Here is a 19076-nt window from a genome sequence, read left to right on the forward strand (position 1 = left end):
CAAAATCATGCACGGAATAGGAAGTCCCTAAATTTAATTAGCATAATAAGAATCAACCACTGTATTCCAGGACAAGCTCCTTTGACCAAATAAAGTGTACGCAAAAATTCAACATTGCGCAATGATAATACATAATGAATGTAACTTAACAAGGAAATTTTGGTCCATATTATGTTTGGATTTTTATTCAATGTAAAGCAAGCGCAAGTTAACTGATCGTATATTTGTTATTGGAGTCTACAAAGAAAAATTCACATTTGTAGCATTACAGACATTGCAGCCTAATTAATTCGAAACACAACATAAGCATTAGTGGCACGCTGACATAACATAATTTGAACAACTCACCGAATTCGCTTTTATTTTATGTAATTATTACGAGGCATCCCTAGTGTTAATGTCGACATGCTGATTTGAAAGTGTTTCCTCATAATTCACTGCCAAGCAGTGTTTACACTTCCACTTCATTGGCGTTGCTTGAAAGTGAAACCAGTGTTGTGAAAAGTTCAAAAAGCACCCAAAGTTTCTGACAGTTTAATGAGATTCAAGTACAGTGAGTGTGTGGGCCAATACAACAATTGTATTCTGTGTTCTTCCCTAGAAGTTGCCAACCAGGTGAGTATAATGCTGACACATAACTGTCCATCAGCAAGAAGATTTAATCACTGACAAATGGCCACACTCGAGGTCATAAAGCTGCATCCTGTGTATAAAGGCCTTCTCAGTGACATTATGTAAAGGTCAGTGTGGTTAACGAACACATTAACCACTATCATGAGACCTTGAATCATAAATCATGGTTATATCTGATACTGACCTACAAAATGCATAAAACTATGCAAATACTCTGCGATAACTTGATGTTTTTTCAAAGAGATGTCAAGGGTCTTGGAAGTACTGAGCAAACAAAAATCAGAGGATTTGATACTGACACTGAGTAGATATGGGGACCAGGAAGACGGATTACAATCACATGGTACGGCAAGTATGGCACAGCCAAATGCCCATCGTGCTTGTGCCATATACCTTCATATTAGCAGGACCACCAAATGCATGTGGTACTCATGATACAGCAAACTGCAATCAGGGAATTCGATCAAGATACCGTCACACAAGGACCCATTGTTTTTAAACAATATCCTAAGATATAACCTTTACAGCCAAAATGCAGATGGATGAAATATATACTGTGAGATGCAGATTCTCCTGATTGGGACTTCAGCAATTTGTTTAATTTTTCTTCCGCTAGATGGCAGTTTTTAGTAAAGTCTGATGCTCTCAGAGATCCAAGTCAGACTAGATAACTCGATGCCAATTACGCTTCGAAGACAATAACATTCCTCCTGCCCTCTCACCTCTTTGCCAAGCTGTTGCCCTTCCAGTTTGCACACGTCCTGCCAGATACTCTTTCCTTGTTACCAACCACATGTCTGAATTCAAGGCTTACCACCATTATATAACTCCCCTCATTTGTTGCCTGTGGTATTGTCCTCCCGAATCCGTTGTCTTGAGCTCTTCCCTGGAGGATTTAAAGTCTGCTTCCCAGTGCCACCTCATTGTCTCCCCATTTCCACGACCAGGTTTTACTATACCCGCTGAGACCCTGCTGTTCTCACCCTTCGCTTATAATTCCTCTCCTTGTGCTGTGGTGCATCAGTTTGTTGTCATGCTACTTTGCCCCCTGTTCTGAACTTCCATGAGCCTCAATACCTGAATATATTATGATGCTCTTATACAAAACTAAAGATGTACATGGATTTGGAGACGAGAGCAGTAATCTCAGAGAGCAACGGAGGTTGGAATGAGGAAGTAGTGAGGTCATATTTAATTTCATTGAAAGGATTAAAGATCAGGATTAGATAAAGATAGAGAGGTAAATCTGCAAATCGGAAATAATGTATCATCAGTCTAATAAGTTTCTCGATGAACATTCGATTAGTACAACAAACTTTAAATAGGCATTTCAATAAAATAGATATTATCAAAACTTTTCGACTTGCACTCCTCAGGATAAAACCGCAAGCAGATGAAGAAGAAGCACCAAACTCTCATTTAAAAAGTTACAATGTTATGTCCTCTACGTTGATTGGTTGAGAGAAAGAAAGGATGGGATTACCTGATTGGTGGGACTATAGAGCATCATGAATAATGATTAGGAGTTTATGAAGCACCAAAGTACCAGCAGAAACGTAATGCTAATTAGCTGAAGGCTAGTTGGGGGGTGGGTGGTTTTCATGATGACTCAACATTGACTGTGGTACAGTTGTCACACAGTCAAGCCATCATATTCAAAATAGATATAAAGTTCGGACAAATTATTTCTGTCTATGAAGAATGGGATTGGTTGACCTGATGAATGTGGCCTCCATTGCACGAAGGTGAGCTAAACTGCATCCTCTACTCAGGATTTTAAACCAGCCGATACAATATTGCTCTGCACATTGAGGATTATTCAGTCTCAACCAATCAACGTTGACGACATTACATTGTAACATTATAAATGAGAGTCTGATGCTTCTTCTTCATCTGCTTGCAGTTTTACCCTGAGCAGTGCAAGTCAAAAAGCTTTGATCATGTATATTTTATTGAAATGCAAGTTTCTCCACATAATCCACATCAGTTGCAATTGTGAATCGTCAGTAATATTTCTTGAAATAAAAATTATGGGAAGGGTTATGGATGCATTGATATATTAGGTGTCTACAATAGAAGATACCTTGTTACAGTTTCAACATTAAAAAACAACCAAAATCGAAATGGTTTTGAGCAAAGTTGTTTGGTGCAAGTGTGATGTTTGTACTCTGAATGATAATCAAAAGAGTAACTCGAGCTACTGACCCAATTAAGGCCTATCTGCAATTGTTTTCAATAGGGCAGTGAAATACAGAGTACAGTCTGTTAATGAAGGTTGTATAATTCATAGCAACAAATTGAGGTTGTTTCTTATATTTCAACGTTCCCAATGATAGGCTAACCTGGCGATTACTGTATAGCAAGAAGCAAAATAAATGACATTTAATTAACCCATTGTTTTATTGACTTTGTATTAAAGTATATTTGCTACTACAAACAGTAACTGCAACACAATGTAGCAATTTGCTGCTTTTCCTTCAGTGTCTAAGGCTCATGGAGTAGTTTGCATACATGTACGAGACATCACCTAGTCGGGGTTAAGTAATTGGTTCACTTTGTCTGTTTGTCCACAAATATCAGTTTATGATCGAGGAACAACTTAATTACAATTTAATGTTGTATTTTGAACACGAAGCGGAATATGAATCGGAAAACAAACCGGCAGTTTAGCTGTACTTTGGCTCTGAATTCATCTCATTCACACACGCACAGCAATTTTTTTTTTTTTTACTGTTTGCCTGACTGGAACTCATACAAAATTTAAAAAAATCATTCCAAACAGGAAACTTAGTTTTTAAGGATGTCATAAAGGACACAAACAACAAGCACAAATAACGAATGTCATGTGTTAAATAAGGTGGTGTAAAACACTCTGCATCAACAATGGAAAACTTCCCAAATTTTTTTCTCTACAGCCTTTAAAATCTTTATTTTATTTCAATTGAATTATATACTTGAACACTGTGGAACACAAATCGCCTTTTTGGCACTTTCAATCACCTTTTGTTTCGCAGGACTTGGATAAAATATTACGGAATTTTACATCATCACGACCAATCAAATTTGCTGCTTGCAGAACCCGCCCATGCCCTTTTTTCTCACGACTTGGGCAGGGTAAGGTGTTCTATGAACTCTCTCGAGTTCACCGTTTTATTGAAAAGAAGGATTTTATTTTCAATTTTCTGATATTAAAGAATGATGTGGATTGTCAATTGAATAAAAACAATAACAGGAGTTTCAACTGATATCAAGGTATATTTAAGACTAGCAGAGTTCCCGTCACTGATGGGTTCATAGACGTCTCAACTCAAATGAGTGTGTATTGGTAGAAATGGAAATTCAGTGGAAATATTCATTGTACAGATATCGCAGTGGGTGGAGCTGGTGACCTCGCCAAACCTCGTTTCATTCCACCAGCGAAGATTTCAAATCCATGCTTGTTGTACCTCCGAAGTACTGCTTGGGAGTGAGGGTGATATTACGAGAGCTTGGATGGAAAATGGATTTAGGCATGTTTTGTGCCTACCACCTGATGGAAGATCACTGAAGTTCTTTCCTTGCCAACCGACCACCGACAGTCATCTATCCCTTTACACATCACTTCTTCAGTCCCCAACTTGCCCCCCTCTCTATACTCCCCATGGTTTTGCTTTTAGCAATTTCCATTCGGTATTTCTCACAGCATTTCCTTCTGTAAAGTAAAAGGTTTATGCCATGTATTACCTCCTAAAAGAGCTATTCATATTATTTATACTTTAAAAACTCCAAAGCAAAACAAGAGATGAAAAAGTAAAAGTAGGACTCATCGTATGGGGCAGCATGCTCCGCCCATCGACAGGAGGAAGTAACTGGAACAAGCGGATGCAGAGTTTATAAGAACTCCACACCCCCATTGGCTGGTTATTTTGGGGTTTTTTGTGCCAATTGGCTGGTTGTTGTGTGTTTCTGATTGGCCAGTGTGATTTTTCTCGTCATGGTTCATTGTCCCAGGTGTATTGATAACTGTGATTGTAGGTGTCAGCTTGTTCATGAAAAAAAAGTCAGATGTTGTGAATGGGTCGCCTGTTTTCTTGGGGGACCGTGTGATGTAAATGCATCTCCATAGCTTCTCTGATTATCTTGTGTGTGCCATTGATTAATGGATGCGAGAAGTTTGCTGTTTGACCAGAGTCTGCATTGATTATTATTCTGTACATCATCAACTATCGCTGATTTTTCCCGTTCACCAGGTCTATTATGTGCTTGATGTTCTTTCAGTCTGGTGGTGAAAGTCCTACCAGTTTCACCAATGTAAACTTTATTGCATCCACAAGGGATGTGGTAAATTCCTGGGTGGTAGTTAGGAGGGCTTCTGTCCTTGTGTGTGTGAAGAATAGATTCAAGCTTGTGTGTCGAGTGATCGCATACTGTTATGTTGACGGTCTTAAGAATGCACTGAATGTGGTGTGATGTACGTCCAATGAAGGGGAGAATAACACATGCTCTAGCTTCCGGTGTAGGATCACGAGCTTTCGGGAAATTGGCATTGATCTTGTGGGTGGGATAACCATTAAATTTAAGGGCAGTCGTGATGTGGCGTAGTCCGCATTGCAGGTTCTACTTGTCGCTAATAGCATAGGTGTGACGAATAAGAGTGCTGCTCATGGACTGGATAGTTGAAGGATGATGAAAATAGCGGTAGTTGAGGTAAGCAGTCCATGTGAGTTGGCTTCCTGTATACCTTGTCAGAGGGATTGCCATTAGGAGACTTGGTAATGAGGATGTCAATAAAATAAATTGAGTGTTGTTGCTCGACTTCCATGGTGAATTTGATGTTGCAATGCTGATTGTGAAGACGCTGAAGAAAAATGTTGAGATCTCTCTTGTCTTGTTGCCATGTAACAAATATGTCATCGACATAACGGAGCCAGAGCTTCGGCTGAAATGGTGCCGAGAGGAGGGCTGAGCGCTCAAAATCTTCCATGAAGAGGTTTGCTACTATGGGTGAGAGTGGAAAACACATAACCGCACCTTCCTTTTGTTGGCAGAATGAGTATCACCATTTGAAGGATGCAGAATTGATCAGACACATAAGAAGGAGGTCATGAATTTGATCCGGTGATAAATCGGTAAGTTTTTATGCAACGGCTCTGCAAACACCCCCCTCTCAACCCCCTGTAAAACTCCATAACATTTGGTATGGCACAGCCAAATGCTCATTGTGCTTGTGCCATGTACCTTTATATTAGCAGGACCATCTAATGCATGTAGTGCTCATGATACAGCTAACTCCAATCAGGGAATTGGATCAAGATACCATCACACAAGGACCCATTGTTTTTGAACATCCTCAGATATAACCTTCACAGCCAAAATGTGCAGATGGATGAAATATATACTGTGAGATGCAGATTCTCCCGATTGGGACTTCAGCAGTTTGTTTAAGTTTTCTTCCACTAGATGGCAGTTTTTAGTGAAGTCTTACGCCCTCAGAGATCCAAGTCAGACTAGATGACTGAATGCCAATTATGCTTCCTAGACAATAATATTCCTCCTGTCCTCTCAACTCTTTGCCAAGCTGTTTTCACCTCTGTAAAACTGTGGCTGTTGTTAAAGCATGAGTCACATTTGCTCTCCGGCTAGGATACGGCGGCCGTACCCCCCCCCTTGAATTAACAGAAACGTGCGGCGGCCGCAGAGTTTCTGAGGTGGCCTCAGGGTGGCCCTACGCCATATGGCTATCTTTTACAGGCCGTAGGGGTCTAGATTAATTATATATTATTATTATAGCGTGGAGTTATAACTTTTTTCATTTCTAGGTTGGCCGTAGCAATTTGACAAGCCGTAGCCATGACGTAGATGTGTTCCACGTCGACCGTACGTAGGGCGTACGGTGGGCTTGCGTTATTCGTGTGGCTGCCGTAGGCTCTTATCAATGATAAATTAATTTTGCCAACCTCCAAAAAATTACGGCAGACACACTATTTCCACGGTCGCCGTAGGGTAGTCCTAAGGTGTCCCTGTGTTCAACTTACAGTGGCCTTACGGTCTGTGTGACTACCTGAGGGCAACGCAGGGTTGACGCATGGTTCCCCTACGCCTGCAGTGCATCCTACGTACGGCCTCCGTGGCAGTCTGCTTCGACCGTGCGTCCATTGTGCGCTACTGCTAGAGATCGGAGTATAGGTGTTTGCAACACACATCATCACATTTCATATTAGATATTATTACCACATATTATACAGTTTATACAGCACATATATAATATTATCATATTATACAGTTTATACAGCACATATATATTATCATATTATACAGCACATCTGTATATAACCTGGTCCACAATCTATATGACAGATATGAGATATGATATACAAATGAAAAAGAACTGGTATATATACCCACTCGTTACTGTCCGTCTGGCCGCACGTTCGCCTTAGGGCCCACTTACGGTCACCTTGCGGGGACCTTGAGGCTACCTTGCGTCTGCCTTGAAAATTATATGGCCACCGCAGGGACGCCCTAAGGTCACCGTGCGACATCAAATCAAAGACCGTACGGAACCCCCACGTTTTCGGTCTCCACAATTTCTAAATGCCACGTGTGGCTACCCGAAAAATAAAAACATATGTGACTGCTACATTGTGTGACCGTGGAAATACTGCGGCCGCCCTATAATTGCTAGTGGCCGTAGATTTTTTTAGACCCTACGGCCGCCGAGCCAAATGTGACTGAAGCATAAGCGATGAGGATCATGGCCTGCCTAAAAGCACAAAGATAGGACTTCACTGTAAAACGTCTTACAATTCACACTCCGATGAGGAACTTAACAAGAATGGATATTGAAGCAATATGATCTTAGCACATTTACGGCTAATGTCCTTCTTTATGCCGAGCTGTAAATGAGCTGTGTTAACGATTATGTTTCTGCTGGAGCCTTTCCAACCCTTTGGCACATTGGATCTGTACTAATTTGGCGACCATTTGCAGATGTACATTTTCACATCACACAGCAAGCACATGGTACAGTTGAGCTACTAGGAATAAGCTGTGAAGAAAGGCATTCAAATCAAAGTTCACATCGCACAAAAATCAGCTGGCTAGCCAACGGACGGTCAGTAAAGTTGGTCTTTACAATTGAGTAATTGGGTCAAAAATGATATATAATGTGATATCTCAAAAGGTTATGCACAGATTCGGACGAAACTCAGTGGACAGGTTGGGTGTATGACAAGGACAAATTGATTCAATTTTGGTGAAGATCCGAATCCAGATTCGGATACGAAAAATTAAAATTTTATAAGTGATTCTTCACCATTGGGAGATGGGGCCAAAAACGATAAAGTATATAGCATGATATTTCATACAGTTGTCAATGGATTATGACAAAGCTTGGTGGATGAGTTGGGTCGGTGACAACAACAAGCCGATTAGATTTTGGTAAAGGTCCATATGCAGATCCGATAAAGCAGTGGAATACAAAACATAAACTTTTCAGCCTGGCAGATGTAGGCGCTCTACCGAGTGCCGTTGTAGTCTTTATTTTTGTGTTGATGCAGACCGGCCCTCCTCCTTATGCAGAGTAGTGTTTATCATTACAAGTATTATGAGATGTGACTATGGTAGTTATTCACCATCATTGCAGTGCAACTGATGTGAGCAGCCAGATCGCTGCTCGCTAACATGCATAATAACAGTGTAAAGCAACTTACTAAAATCTGCACTTGGTAGGGCCTCAACTTTGCAGTCAGTAGCTTTCCATTCCTCCTCGATGCCATCTTCCGCTTTGTTGTCTGGTGAGTCTGATGAGTCTTTGTTGTCTAATGATTCTGAGGAGTCTTTGTTGTCTGGTGAGTCTGACGAGTCGAGTGGAGGGAGGTGGTATATGGGAAAAGGTCATCCCATCCTTCTGATGTTCCATCAAATAGAGAAAGCATGATTGCTTGTATATTACCATGCATAGCTAGTTCAGAATATATGATTGCTTTCCATTCTGATGTGATAGTATCCCAATCAATCAGGAACAACCTTTCATCAGTCTGTTTAAATATGTAGAACCCTGAGTGGCCACAAATCCCCAAAATGTGTTGCAAGCCCACACATAGTTGCTGGCTGGCAATATGTATTCATGTAATGCATTGCTGGAATGATATCAAGCTGCTGGGTACAGTTTGCCTTGTGTCTCAGGTGAGTCTAAATTATCCATACATGGCCCACATCAATCAATGCACCTGCAGTAGGTTGTGATAAATATAGACTTAGCCAACTTTTCCAAATAAAATTGAGGATTAAAAGCATAGTGAGATTGGCAATGCTTCAGTCTGAAGAAAATGTACCCGCGGTTCATGGGCAAGGAAAGGACGGGTGGCAAAAGTCAAATTCCCAGGTTAGGTTATCAATTGGCTCATAAGATTTTTATTCTAATTTTGGAAATTCTTTCTGCAAACAAGCCGTTTAATTATAACAGGTGTAACAGCAAAAACCTTTCTACCTGACTGGTTATTTCTAAGATATAATCTCGGCTCGCCAATAATATAGCCCCTCCTCCCCCAGTAAAGATTGTGGTTAGGATTGGGATTATTAGGATTTGGGATCGGGTTAGGCTTATTATAATGGAGAATATGCCCAAGTTATAATGTGGACTAGCCCAGACTATACCTGAGTATAGATGATTCAAGAAGGGGTTTCACTGTTTGCTCCGTTGGCTTCAACTTTCCATTGAAGAAGATGGCATTTTCCAGCAATCCATTGATTCAACATGGTGCACAGGTTTAAATGAATCCACTCTTAGAAATATAATGGGGCTTAATGGATCGAATTTCTTCTTGGAGGCAATTTTACAGTTGCTATAATCAAGACTATCTCACAAGGAATTTTGTTTCCTTTTCAGAGGGCATCCATGTTTGATACGATTGCCAGCCCCCTGCCGGGCCTAGAAAGTTTCAATTTGCCCACTGCGATGGATATGAGCCCTCAAATTGTTGCGCCAAAAGAACTGCCTGAAAACAGAGGAAATCAAGATGACTATAAGAAAATCAACAACACTGGTGGTGCTGGGATAACCTCAAGCTGTGAAAAGTTATAAAAAGTTTGGATGATGAAGGGGCTTGGGAGGGGTGTAACTTAGCAGTTTACTTGGGAGGGGAAAGGTGACATTCACGCCACCCTGGTACAAGTGTATGTAATTAATAAGGACTTTTTTCTTCCTAATTACAGTACATGCACGTATCGAAGAAAAATGAAAAAGGTGTTTCTTCGGCCAGTACCTTGTTCCGAAAACTTTCAGAATGGCCCACACGTGAATGTGAATCTCATTCGTCCATGTTGTGAAGAAGTTTAGTGTTTACTTTTGTACCTTTGTGAGATCATGAGTTGAATCTTATTTTGAAAACTTTAAGATCAGATTAGTTGTTTCAAAGCGATAAGCAAAAAGCAACAACATTTCGATGGAGCCTTTATACACCACAAGTAACTCAAAGATGACAAGCCGGCAGACGTCGACATACACTTCAAATAAATGTATGTCTGTGACTTTATGATGTGGGGAAGATGAAAAAAAATTACAGTACTAAGTGAATCATAACATACCTGGAAAAATAAGCTGGAAAATCCTTTTGTGTTGCCTGGCACTTGCAACAATGAAAGACGGCTGCACCACATAGAAAACTGGAAAACAAAAATGACCAGTCAATTTAAACATAAAACAAACTCAGGGATAAATAGGCATTTATCATACCAAATGGAACCTCAAGAAGTGAGACATTATAGAAAGAGAAAGAGAGAAAAGGCAAAAAGAACGAGGATCAAAGTATAATGAATCAGATCAATAGCCTCACATAACACCAGCAACAAGAGGCATTAAACCGTGTAATGGTCACATGAGGCAATAGCTAACCACGATGAGGCCAATAACTCCATAGCCTTTCAATGTCCAACAGGTCCTGAAACCACCGCCAGGAAAAGGTCTGCACCCTGCCGGGCAGCACCATGTACCCCCCCCCCTCCCCCATTCCCAGGGCAGCACCTGCGAGTTTCTTAAGAATTTTGATACACAGATATAAAAAAATATCAAACTCAAATAGATAAAGGAATATAAAATGTGATTAACATGCAAGCCAATACACACTGAGAAAATGATATAGAAAGAAGAGAAAGAAGAAGAAAAAAACCCCCAGAAAAAGGTGACCGCATCATTGAACATGTCATATTTCTTTCTATTTTTGTATACAAAGTCTAGGCTCGTGGAAGAATAGGAATGCTGCTAGATATTAAAATGCTGCTTATTTTATGATCATACCCTTTTGTACCCAGAGCATGCAAAAGGTAAGATCAACGTCAGAATGCACCCAGTGAATTGCACCTGAGTTCACATAAGGTGAGAAATAATTTGAGTCTCGATAAAGTAAGAATGTATCTGAGTCCATATGAGGTGAGAAAACATCAAATAAGATGCAACTCATATTCGTGTCAGTTGATTATCCACTGATCGTTGGAGGAGATGCTTTATTTACGTGGTGTTATTTAATTTTAGATTTCATGAAAGTTTCCTCGATTTTATATCATTATGTATCAAGCATTTATCAGCAAGCAAGAGCTGAACCCTTTCAAAGAACTTGTCCTGTGAAGGGAAGTACTTACTCCTGAGTAATAATGACAGGGCAATTATGAAAAGTGGAGGTGTAGACTTCTAGCCAACAGTGGATATGTGTCGCCCACCAAGCCTTGCCCTACCCACCACGCCAAATCCAAACCCTCCGCTCCACTCTAATCCACCCCACCCCTCCACCCCCTTTACCAGAGGAGTATAATTGCAGCCGGACACACTGTCTACACAGTCTCTGTTGAAGGTCACTCAATGACTGAAACGTTGGAACGGAGCCTCGTTGGTTTCCTGTTTTGTTGTGCCTGCGGTTATTTTGCAAATGCTGAAGACAATTTGCTTACATTGTTTAAAAAAAAAACACATTAAATATGTATTTTACTTAAAACATGGATGTGGAACAAAGCCACTCCAATGGCAGGTTTAATTTCCTTAATAAGTTGTTCAAACCAAAGTGTGGCCAAAATCATTCCAAATAATGTGGTGTGTTTGGCTCAACAAATAAATACATTAACCCTTGTAAAATTTTACTATGGCTTTCAAATATTTGACCCTGGTTAACAATGCAAGAGGAAAGTGAAATAACAAGGGTCAAATTCACACAATTATACGATGCTTGGAAAAGAAGTGAGTTAAGGTTATATGCATTGATATTTGTGATAGTCATAACAAAAATAATTTCACACAAAGATCAAGAGAGACACCACATTCTTTCAAGCAAATGTCACGAAACGTTACCTTCCAAAAATTGTAAGTTTACATTGAACTATAAAAGTTGAAATCAACGAGGACACTCAGTAGAGCACATATCTCCGCCAGGCTGAACATTTTTTTTTAAATTTTGTACACATAGCTGAGGCTTGTGGAAGAGCTTGTACTACACTGAATGGGTCAGGATGTAAGAGATAAAAACAGGATGCAAAACACGCATGCATGGTGAGGGAAACTCAAAGGAGGAAAAACTGGAAAATTAGGATGGATTTGGGTGGGGTTAACGAGGGTAGAGAAGATCACGGTTTCCGATGGGGGTGATCTGAGATGGTGGTGAACAGTTCGTCAAATTAGAATCAAAAGGTTCTATCTGACAATTGAGCCTTTGTTTGTTAGAACATTTTGATTCTAAGGCGACAAGCTCTCTTGAAGACTTGGAGGGAAGAATGAGATTGAAGAGAATGTGAAAGTTGGTTAAACAGGCAGGAAAAATGAAGAACAAATGAGTGGAGGTGAGCAGTGATTCTGGATTTTAGGAGTTTTAACAGAAGGGTTTTGATGGTGGACCATGTGGGGGGGACAGAAACCTAGAGGTGGGGGGGGGGGGACAAAGCATAGTGATAGGCCCACAGACTCAGATTCATTGTGGGAAATTCCAATAACCTTGAAGGCCTTGGTTTCCATGACATCAAGCTGAGCATGGTGTGACAGAATTCCATCAAGCTGAAGATTAAGGCCTTGTAGATGTATGGGATTTCTGGTGTGCCAAGGAAGGATTTTGTATGACAGAAGATGCCCAGTTGGCAGCTGGCTTTGGGGGCCAACTCTGAAATGTGGTTTGCTCAAGAAAGGTCATGGCTGATTGTGAGACCCATGTGTTTGGATGACTGAACTTCAAGAGGATTGTCAAGAAAGTAGATGGGAGGGCTTTCCAGATGGTCCTTTTGAAGAAAGAGAGTTAGAGTGTGACATAAGTCAGGATTGAAAGATATATTCCAAGTGTTTGACCAGTTTGTGATTATTTGTCAAGGTCTGAAGGAGAGGGAAGAGGCTGCTTGCCTAAAGGATGAGGGAAGTCACGGCAGAGGGTGGAGTCAGCAAATACATAACGGGGATTTTCCAAAGAGATAAGCAAATATATAAAGGTCGGATAGATCATTGATGAAAATAAGGAATATGACTGGGCACAGAACACTGCCTTGGGGAACCCCAGCCAAAACAGGAAGAGGAGATGAAAGCATTAATTTGAGAGGCACACGATTACAAGAGTAGAGGAAGTCAGTACGCCATATGTGGAGTTCGTTTTGGACGCCAAAGGCAGAGAGTTTGGAGAGCAAGGCGGGATGCCAGACTCTATCAAAAGCTTGAGATATGTCGAGAGAGACGGTCGTGGTCTCGTGTATGATATTGAGGGTTTCCATCCATTGTTGGGAGAGTAGAAGTAGCATGTCCGATTGGAATTGGTCTGAATAGGAATTGGTCATCTGAGATGAGGCCATTGGAGAAAAGGAATGATTTCATATCAACTGCGATTATGGATTCCATGAAATGTCTGATGTTTGGAAGTAAGCTGATAGGTGTTTGCAATGTGTTTATGTAATGCGCTGATGTTGGCTGATTTCCAAGAAGATGGAAGATGACCAAGGGCAAATGATGGCATGAAAACGAGCAGAAAGAGGATGTGTAAGAGGAGCAGAGCAGGTTTTTCGGACACATGAGCTGATGACATTCGGCCAGTTGCAGAATCGGATTTGAGGGATGTCAGAAACTTCTCCACCTACTCAGGTTCAAACGACAAAGTCCAGGAGCAGTTGGAAGCAACTGGGTAGTGTGGATACAGAGAGAGGGGTTGGGGACACAAAATTTGGAAGGAAACACAGAATTGAGGCATGCGGCCTTCTCACGAGTGGAGTCAGCTGTGGTGCCATTTGAAGTGTGGGAATATATGGAAGGAGAGCATACTCCAGAGACAGATTTAACACGGCGCCACCATGTTTTATAAGAGGGAGACAAGTTTGAAAGTTCAATATTGAGGTTGGACAGATGTTTTTTGGCTTTCCTGAGAGAGAACACACACTTCTTGTGGGCTTTGTGGAATGAGCTGATAATGCCTTCAGTCGAGTTTGCTTTCCAGGAAGATAAGGCATGTTTTTCAGAGCAACTGTTTCACCATAGGGTTCATTGTACCATGGGTGGGAAGAAGGGTAGGATAACTGAAGATGAGATGGGATGATTCTGTGCATAAGAGAGAGCAGGTGTCTGTGGAAGAATTCCCAGGCTGAGTCAATATCAACGACAGTAGATGTAGGAGACGAGTCCAGAAGTGAAAAAGGCTACTTGCAGTCCCTGCCAATCTGCCTCAGTGAACTGCCAGACCTGCCAGCATTAAGGCAGCTCTCTGAGAACAAAATAGTATTCATAGAATACATACCCTGCACAGTCTTGAGAAGGACTTGGTACAAGACAACTCTTTTGTTTTTCAAGGTTGTTTTTCTTTGATCCAATATGGCTGCCAGACCACATGAACGATGACGTCATCTTTATTAAACCTATTTCCCATGGATAGTTGATCAATTAGTTAAATTTTGCATTAATCGGCTAAGCAGTTTCTCCTACGAAAATTTTCAAAGATTTTCCCTTCGATCCAATATTGCTGCCAGACCACGTGACACATGGTCATTTTTATGAAAATCCTGTTCAAATTTCAAGTCAAATGGATGAAAATTGACAATTTTAGAAATTTGGCTTATGTTGACCTAAAAAATAATTGGTAGGTGAATTCAATGAACAAATGTGCAAATTCTCCACAAACTTAAAGTCGATAGGATAAAAATTGACAATTTTAGTAATTTGGCATATGTTGACCTTTTGACCTATATTGACCTAAAAAATAATTGGTAGTTGAATTCCATGACCAAATGTGCAAATCCTCTTCAAATTTCACATCTTCTATGTTAACTTTTGGCTGATGTTGACCTTTTGGCCTATGTTGACCTCAAAAATAATTGGGGGTTGAATTCAATGACCAAATGTGCAAATTCTCCACAAATTTTAAGTCAATAGGATGAAAATTGACAATTTCAGATATTTGGCCTAAGTTGACCTTTTGGCCTATGTTGACCTCGAAAATAGTTGGTGGTTGAATTGGTTGACCTGATATGCAAATCCTATTCAAATTTCAAGTCAATTGGATGAAATTGAGGATTTCAGAAAATTGGCCGATGTTGACCTAAAAAGAGTGACCAATCCATCCATCAATCCATTGTGACCATATTCTGCGCAGAGCATTGGTGCTGCCTAAGCAGTCTGCTTGGCTATTGGGCACAATCCTGGAAAGGTCACCACTCCAACTCAGTATACCAGCATGCCAGCACTCATTTCGCCAAGCTCAGAAGGATGACAGGCAGAGTCAACCCCACATGGTATTAATTCAACAGCCAAGTGGGATTTGACCTCAGGATCCTTGGATTCCAAGCCCACCACCCTAACCATTAAGCCAACACCAGGCATAAAAGAATGTCCGCTACATCACATGGTCATGTAACATGTGGTAAAGTTTCAATTTCCTCCACTGAACGGTTTTTGATGTATGCTCTTGCAGAACAAATGTACGAACAAAATGCAGACACGACGTATGACGTACGCCATACGTATGCATGACGTACGACATATGTACATACGCTAGCGATTGCTTAACCCTGCTTTTTGCTTCACGAGCGCAGGGTCATAACCAGAGAGATGTTGGCTCTCACAAAGATATGATCAAATAAACCAATTGAAGCAGAAGAGGAGCAGGAGATATTTGCAGGGAAGTTTGTCACCACCAAGTCCAGAAGGAAAGATTTGCCATTGGTAGAAATCCGGGTCAGAAAGTTAATAGGTTGAGTCAGTCCCATGGAGTCACAGAAGTCCTTTGCTGAAGTGCCATAGCTGGTGAGAGAGGTACCAACACCCAGCAAGTTGGATGGTGCCGATTGAAATTTCCACATATGAGGAAGTTGGGATGAGTGGTTAAAAGTTTGTCCAAATTGTCTGAGGGAGAGAGGTATATGAAGTCGTCACTATTTGGAAGATGGTAAAACACACAGACAAACAAGAGGTGTGAGCAGAGGGGAAGTCATAGCCAAAGATACTCCTGCAGTTTGGGAGGTTTAAGATAAGTCCATGCAGGACAGTGAGAAATTGAGATCTTATTGTCAAGTACAACTCCCCGCCTGAGATGGGTTCAGGCCTATCAAATTGGAGGAGACAATAGTTGGCGAGAGACACTAAGGAGTCAGATCCATCCTGTGGGAGGAAGGATTCTGTTAGACCGATGATGTCTGTTTTATAAGCAGCGGCTTGGATTGAGAGATGCCAGGTTGGAGCAGAGACCTCAGATTTTGAGGTCCACACAGTTAGGGACAGGGGAGGAGGAGTTGGGAGGATGCAGAATTGGGGGTAGGGTGGGGAGACTGGTATAGTGGTAAGAGGGTTTATGGTATACCAGGAGAATATTTTGCAGGATGGCACAAATTTACAGGAGGATGGTGACACATGCCATATGTCGAGAACAACTTCTCCTTAGAAGTGAGGTAGGGAGCTGCCGCTTCTTCCTTGGACACACCGCAGAGTACTGACATACAGAGACATGACAGAAGTAAATAGACACCTTAAATTTCTTCATTACATCTGTATAACACAATTTTACTCAGTGATTTGTACTAATATTCGAGTATTTCTTTGCAGAAACGAGTTCCTGGGTCTTGTACGACAATTAACGATGCGTCAAACCCAGGGAGCACACAAACTTTCCAATTTTCAAAGAGGATGAATTGTTGGCCATTCAGAAGGTGGTGTCAGCCAGCATCAGATAGCTCAGAACCTTGGCATTCCACTTTCTACGGTCAATCAGGTGATTGTGCAATTCACCAGCGAAGGCAAGGAATCCACAGCTTCCTGTTCTGGTTGATCTGGGCCCTTAGAAAAATGTCATCGAGCTGTCAAGCGGTCCATTGAGAAAACTCCTAGTTGCAAGGCAGCAGATGTTGCAGAGGAGGTCCAGGTTAGCTCAAGAACTGCCGTGCGGTACCTTCATCAACTGGGCTACTATGGGAGAGCAGCTCGGAGAAAACCTCTTCTTAGACCAGCCAACATTCAAAGGAGAAAGAAGTGCGCTGACGAGATGGCCAACAGACTCTTGTAGTATTGTCAAACTGAAATTTTTTCAGATGAGTCCCAATTTCGTCAATTTTCTGACAGCGGACGTGTATGGTCTGGAGACATCCCAGTCAAGAGTTTTCTTTGAACCAATTGCAGCCAACTGTCAAACACGGTTGTTTTTCAGTGATGGTGTGGGGAGCAATCTGGAGCGCTGGTCGGTCAGAGCTTGTGGAGTGTGTTGGCAACATCAACACTATGACACACATTTCTCTCCTTGAGGATGGACGTTTCCTCGTCTTCTCCACTGGTCAGATGGTCAAAAACAATACTCTGTTCATGGAAGATGGAGCTCCATGCCACACTGCGAAAAAGACCAAATAATGGCAGGACAGAAATGGGATAAAGTGACTTCCATGGCCAAGTTAGTTTCCTGACATGAATCCCATTGAACACCTCTGGACCATATTGGATTGAGCTGTGCAGAATAAGTCCAGGAACCCAGCATCATGGGCAGAATTACTCAACCGTTTGTGGGAAGCCTGGGCAGAAATCCCACAAGAGAAAATTTCGGAACTTGTTAGTTCTATGCCTGAAAGAGTAAAAGCGTTGAAATCTGCAAATGACAAGTCTACCAAATACGAGTGTACAGATTAAAATGGATCAAATATACTTCAAATGTTCAATAAATAAATTCTTTTAAAATAATGGTGTCTATTTACTTCTGTCATGTCTGTGGACAGGAACAAACACGTCTGGGAATATGGATCGGGAGCCGCGGAAAAGCTCAACTTAATTTTACAAAATATGTATTAGGCTGTTATACAAAATACAATTGATTCAATGCCTTCATGGGATCAGGCATCATATATGATATGAAAGAACATGCTACCTCCATTTAATTGCACTGTATTTGTATCACAGATTGTTAACATCAAGATTGTTTACAATTCGGGGTGTTCATTTTATTCTGGAAGGAAAACTCAATGATGATTTGTCCAATGTGTCTTTATGTCCTTGGTATTTACAGTCATGGCTAAAAATATTGGCACCCTTATACTTTTTTTTTCAAATAATGCACCATTTCTTCTCGAAAACTGTTGAAATAAAAATATATTTTGGTATCCACATATGTATTTCTTTGGTTTGTAGTAGAACAAAACAAAAAAAAAGCTGAAAAAAATGACAACATCTAAGCTTATTCCACACAGAAATCCTAAAATAGCCCAGACAATATTATTGGCACCTTTTAGAAGTTGATAGAAATAATTAGATTTCAAGCAGGTGATTCCGCTTTACTTTGGAATTGAACTCGCCTGTGTTGAGTCACAGATGCCTGCAATACAAAAATCACTTATTCAAACAGTTTGAATAGAGAAAAGGAGTCATTCTGCTGTTTTGTGTCACTGTTTGTACCACAATGAGCATGGAGAAAATAAAGACAAGCAGAGAATTGTTTGAGGTCAGAAACAAGATTGTAGCCAAGCATGGACAATCTCAATGCAACTTGTCCATCTCCAGAGACCTTGATGTTCCTGTGTCCACCATACGCAAAGTTATCAGGAAGTTTAAGTAGCCAACCTTCCTGGACGTGGCCGCAGGTGAAAATTTGATCGAAGATTGCAGCGAAGGATTGTTCGAATGGTAAAGAAAGCACCTCGATCAACTGCCAAAAAGATTCAAGCTGACCTTCAGACACAAGTTACAACAGTTTCAACTCGCACCATCCGTCACCAACTCAATGAAAGAGGGTTCTATGGTAGGAGACACAGGAGGACCCCACTGGTGAGAGAGAGAGACATAAGAAAGCCCGACTGGAGTTTGCTAAACACACCTGAACAAGCCGAAATCCTTCGAGGAGAATGTCCTGTGGACAGATGAGACCAAATTTGAGCTTTTTGATAAAGCACACCATCTCTGTTTACAGAAAATAAAATGAAGCCTTCAAAGAAAAGAACACCTTCCCCACAGTCAAACACGGAGGAGGTTCAGTGATGTTTTGGGGTTGCTGTGC

General features: G+C 41.1%; 1 protein-coding gene across 8 annotated transcripts in view; it reads right to left on the reverse strand.

The window, feature by feature from the left end:
- The window catches only part of LOC147025359 (mutS protein homolog 5-like), a 293181-nt gene that overhangs the window by 174996 nt on the left and 99109 nt on the right, over positions 1-19076 (reverse strand). For 6 of the 8 annotated variants that reach the window (XM_085886261.1, XM_085886263.1, XM_085886260.1 and 3 more), the window contains 2 exons: positions 10201-10278; positions 8325-8468 (listed from right to left, as the gene is read on the reverse strand). In XM_085886261.1, coding sequence (XP_085742387.1) covers positions 8325-8468; positions 10201-10278 — 222 coding nt within the window. The remainder of the gene's footprint in view (positions 1-8324; positions 8469-10200; positions 10279-19076) is intronic. The other 2 variants (XM_085886264.1, XM_085886266.1) reach the window with 1 other exon arrangement.

The sequence above is a fragment of the Eptatretus burgeri genome, chromosome 6 (assembly GCF_056783735.1).
Source record: "Eptatretus burgeri isolate ZD-2024b chromosome 6, Ebu_testis_v1, whole genome shotgun sequence".
NCBI lineage: Eukaryota > Metazoa > Chordata > Myxini > Myxiniformes > Myxinidae > Eptatretus > Eptatretus burgeri.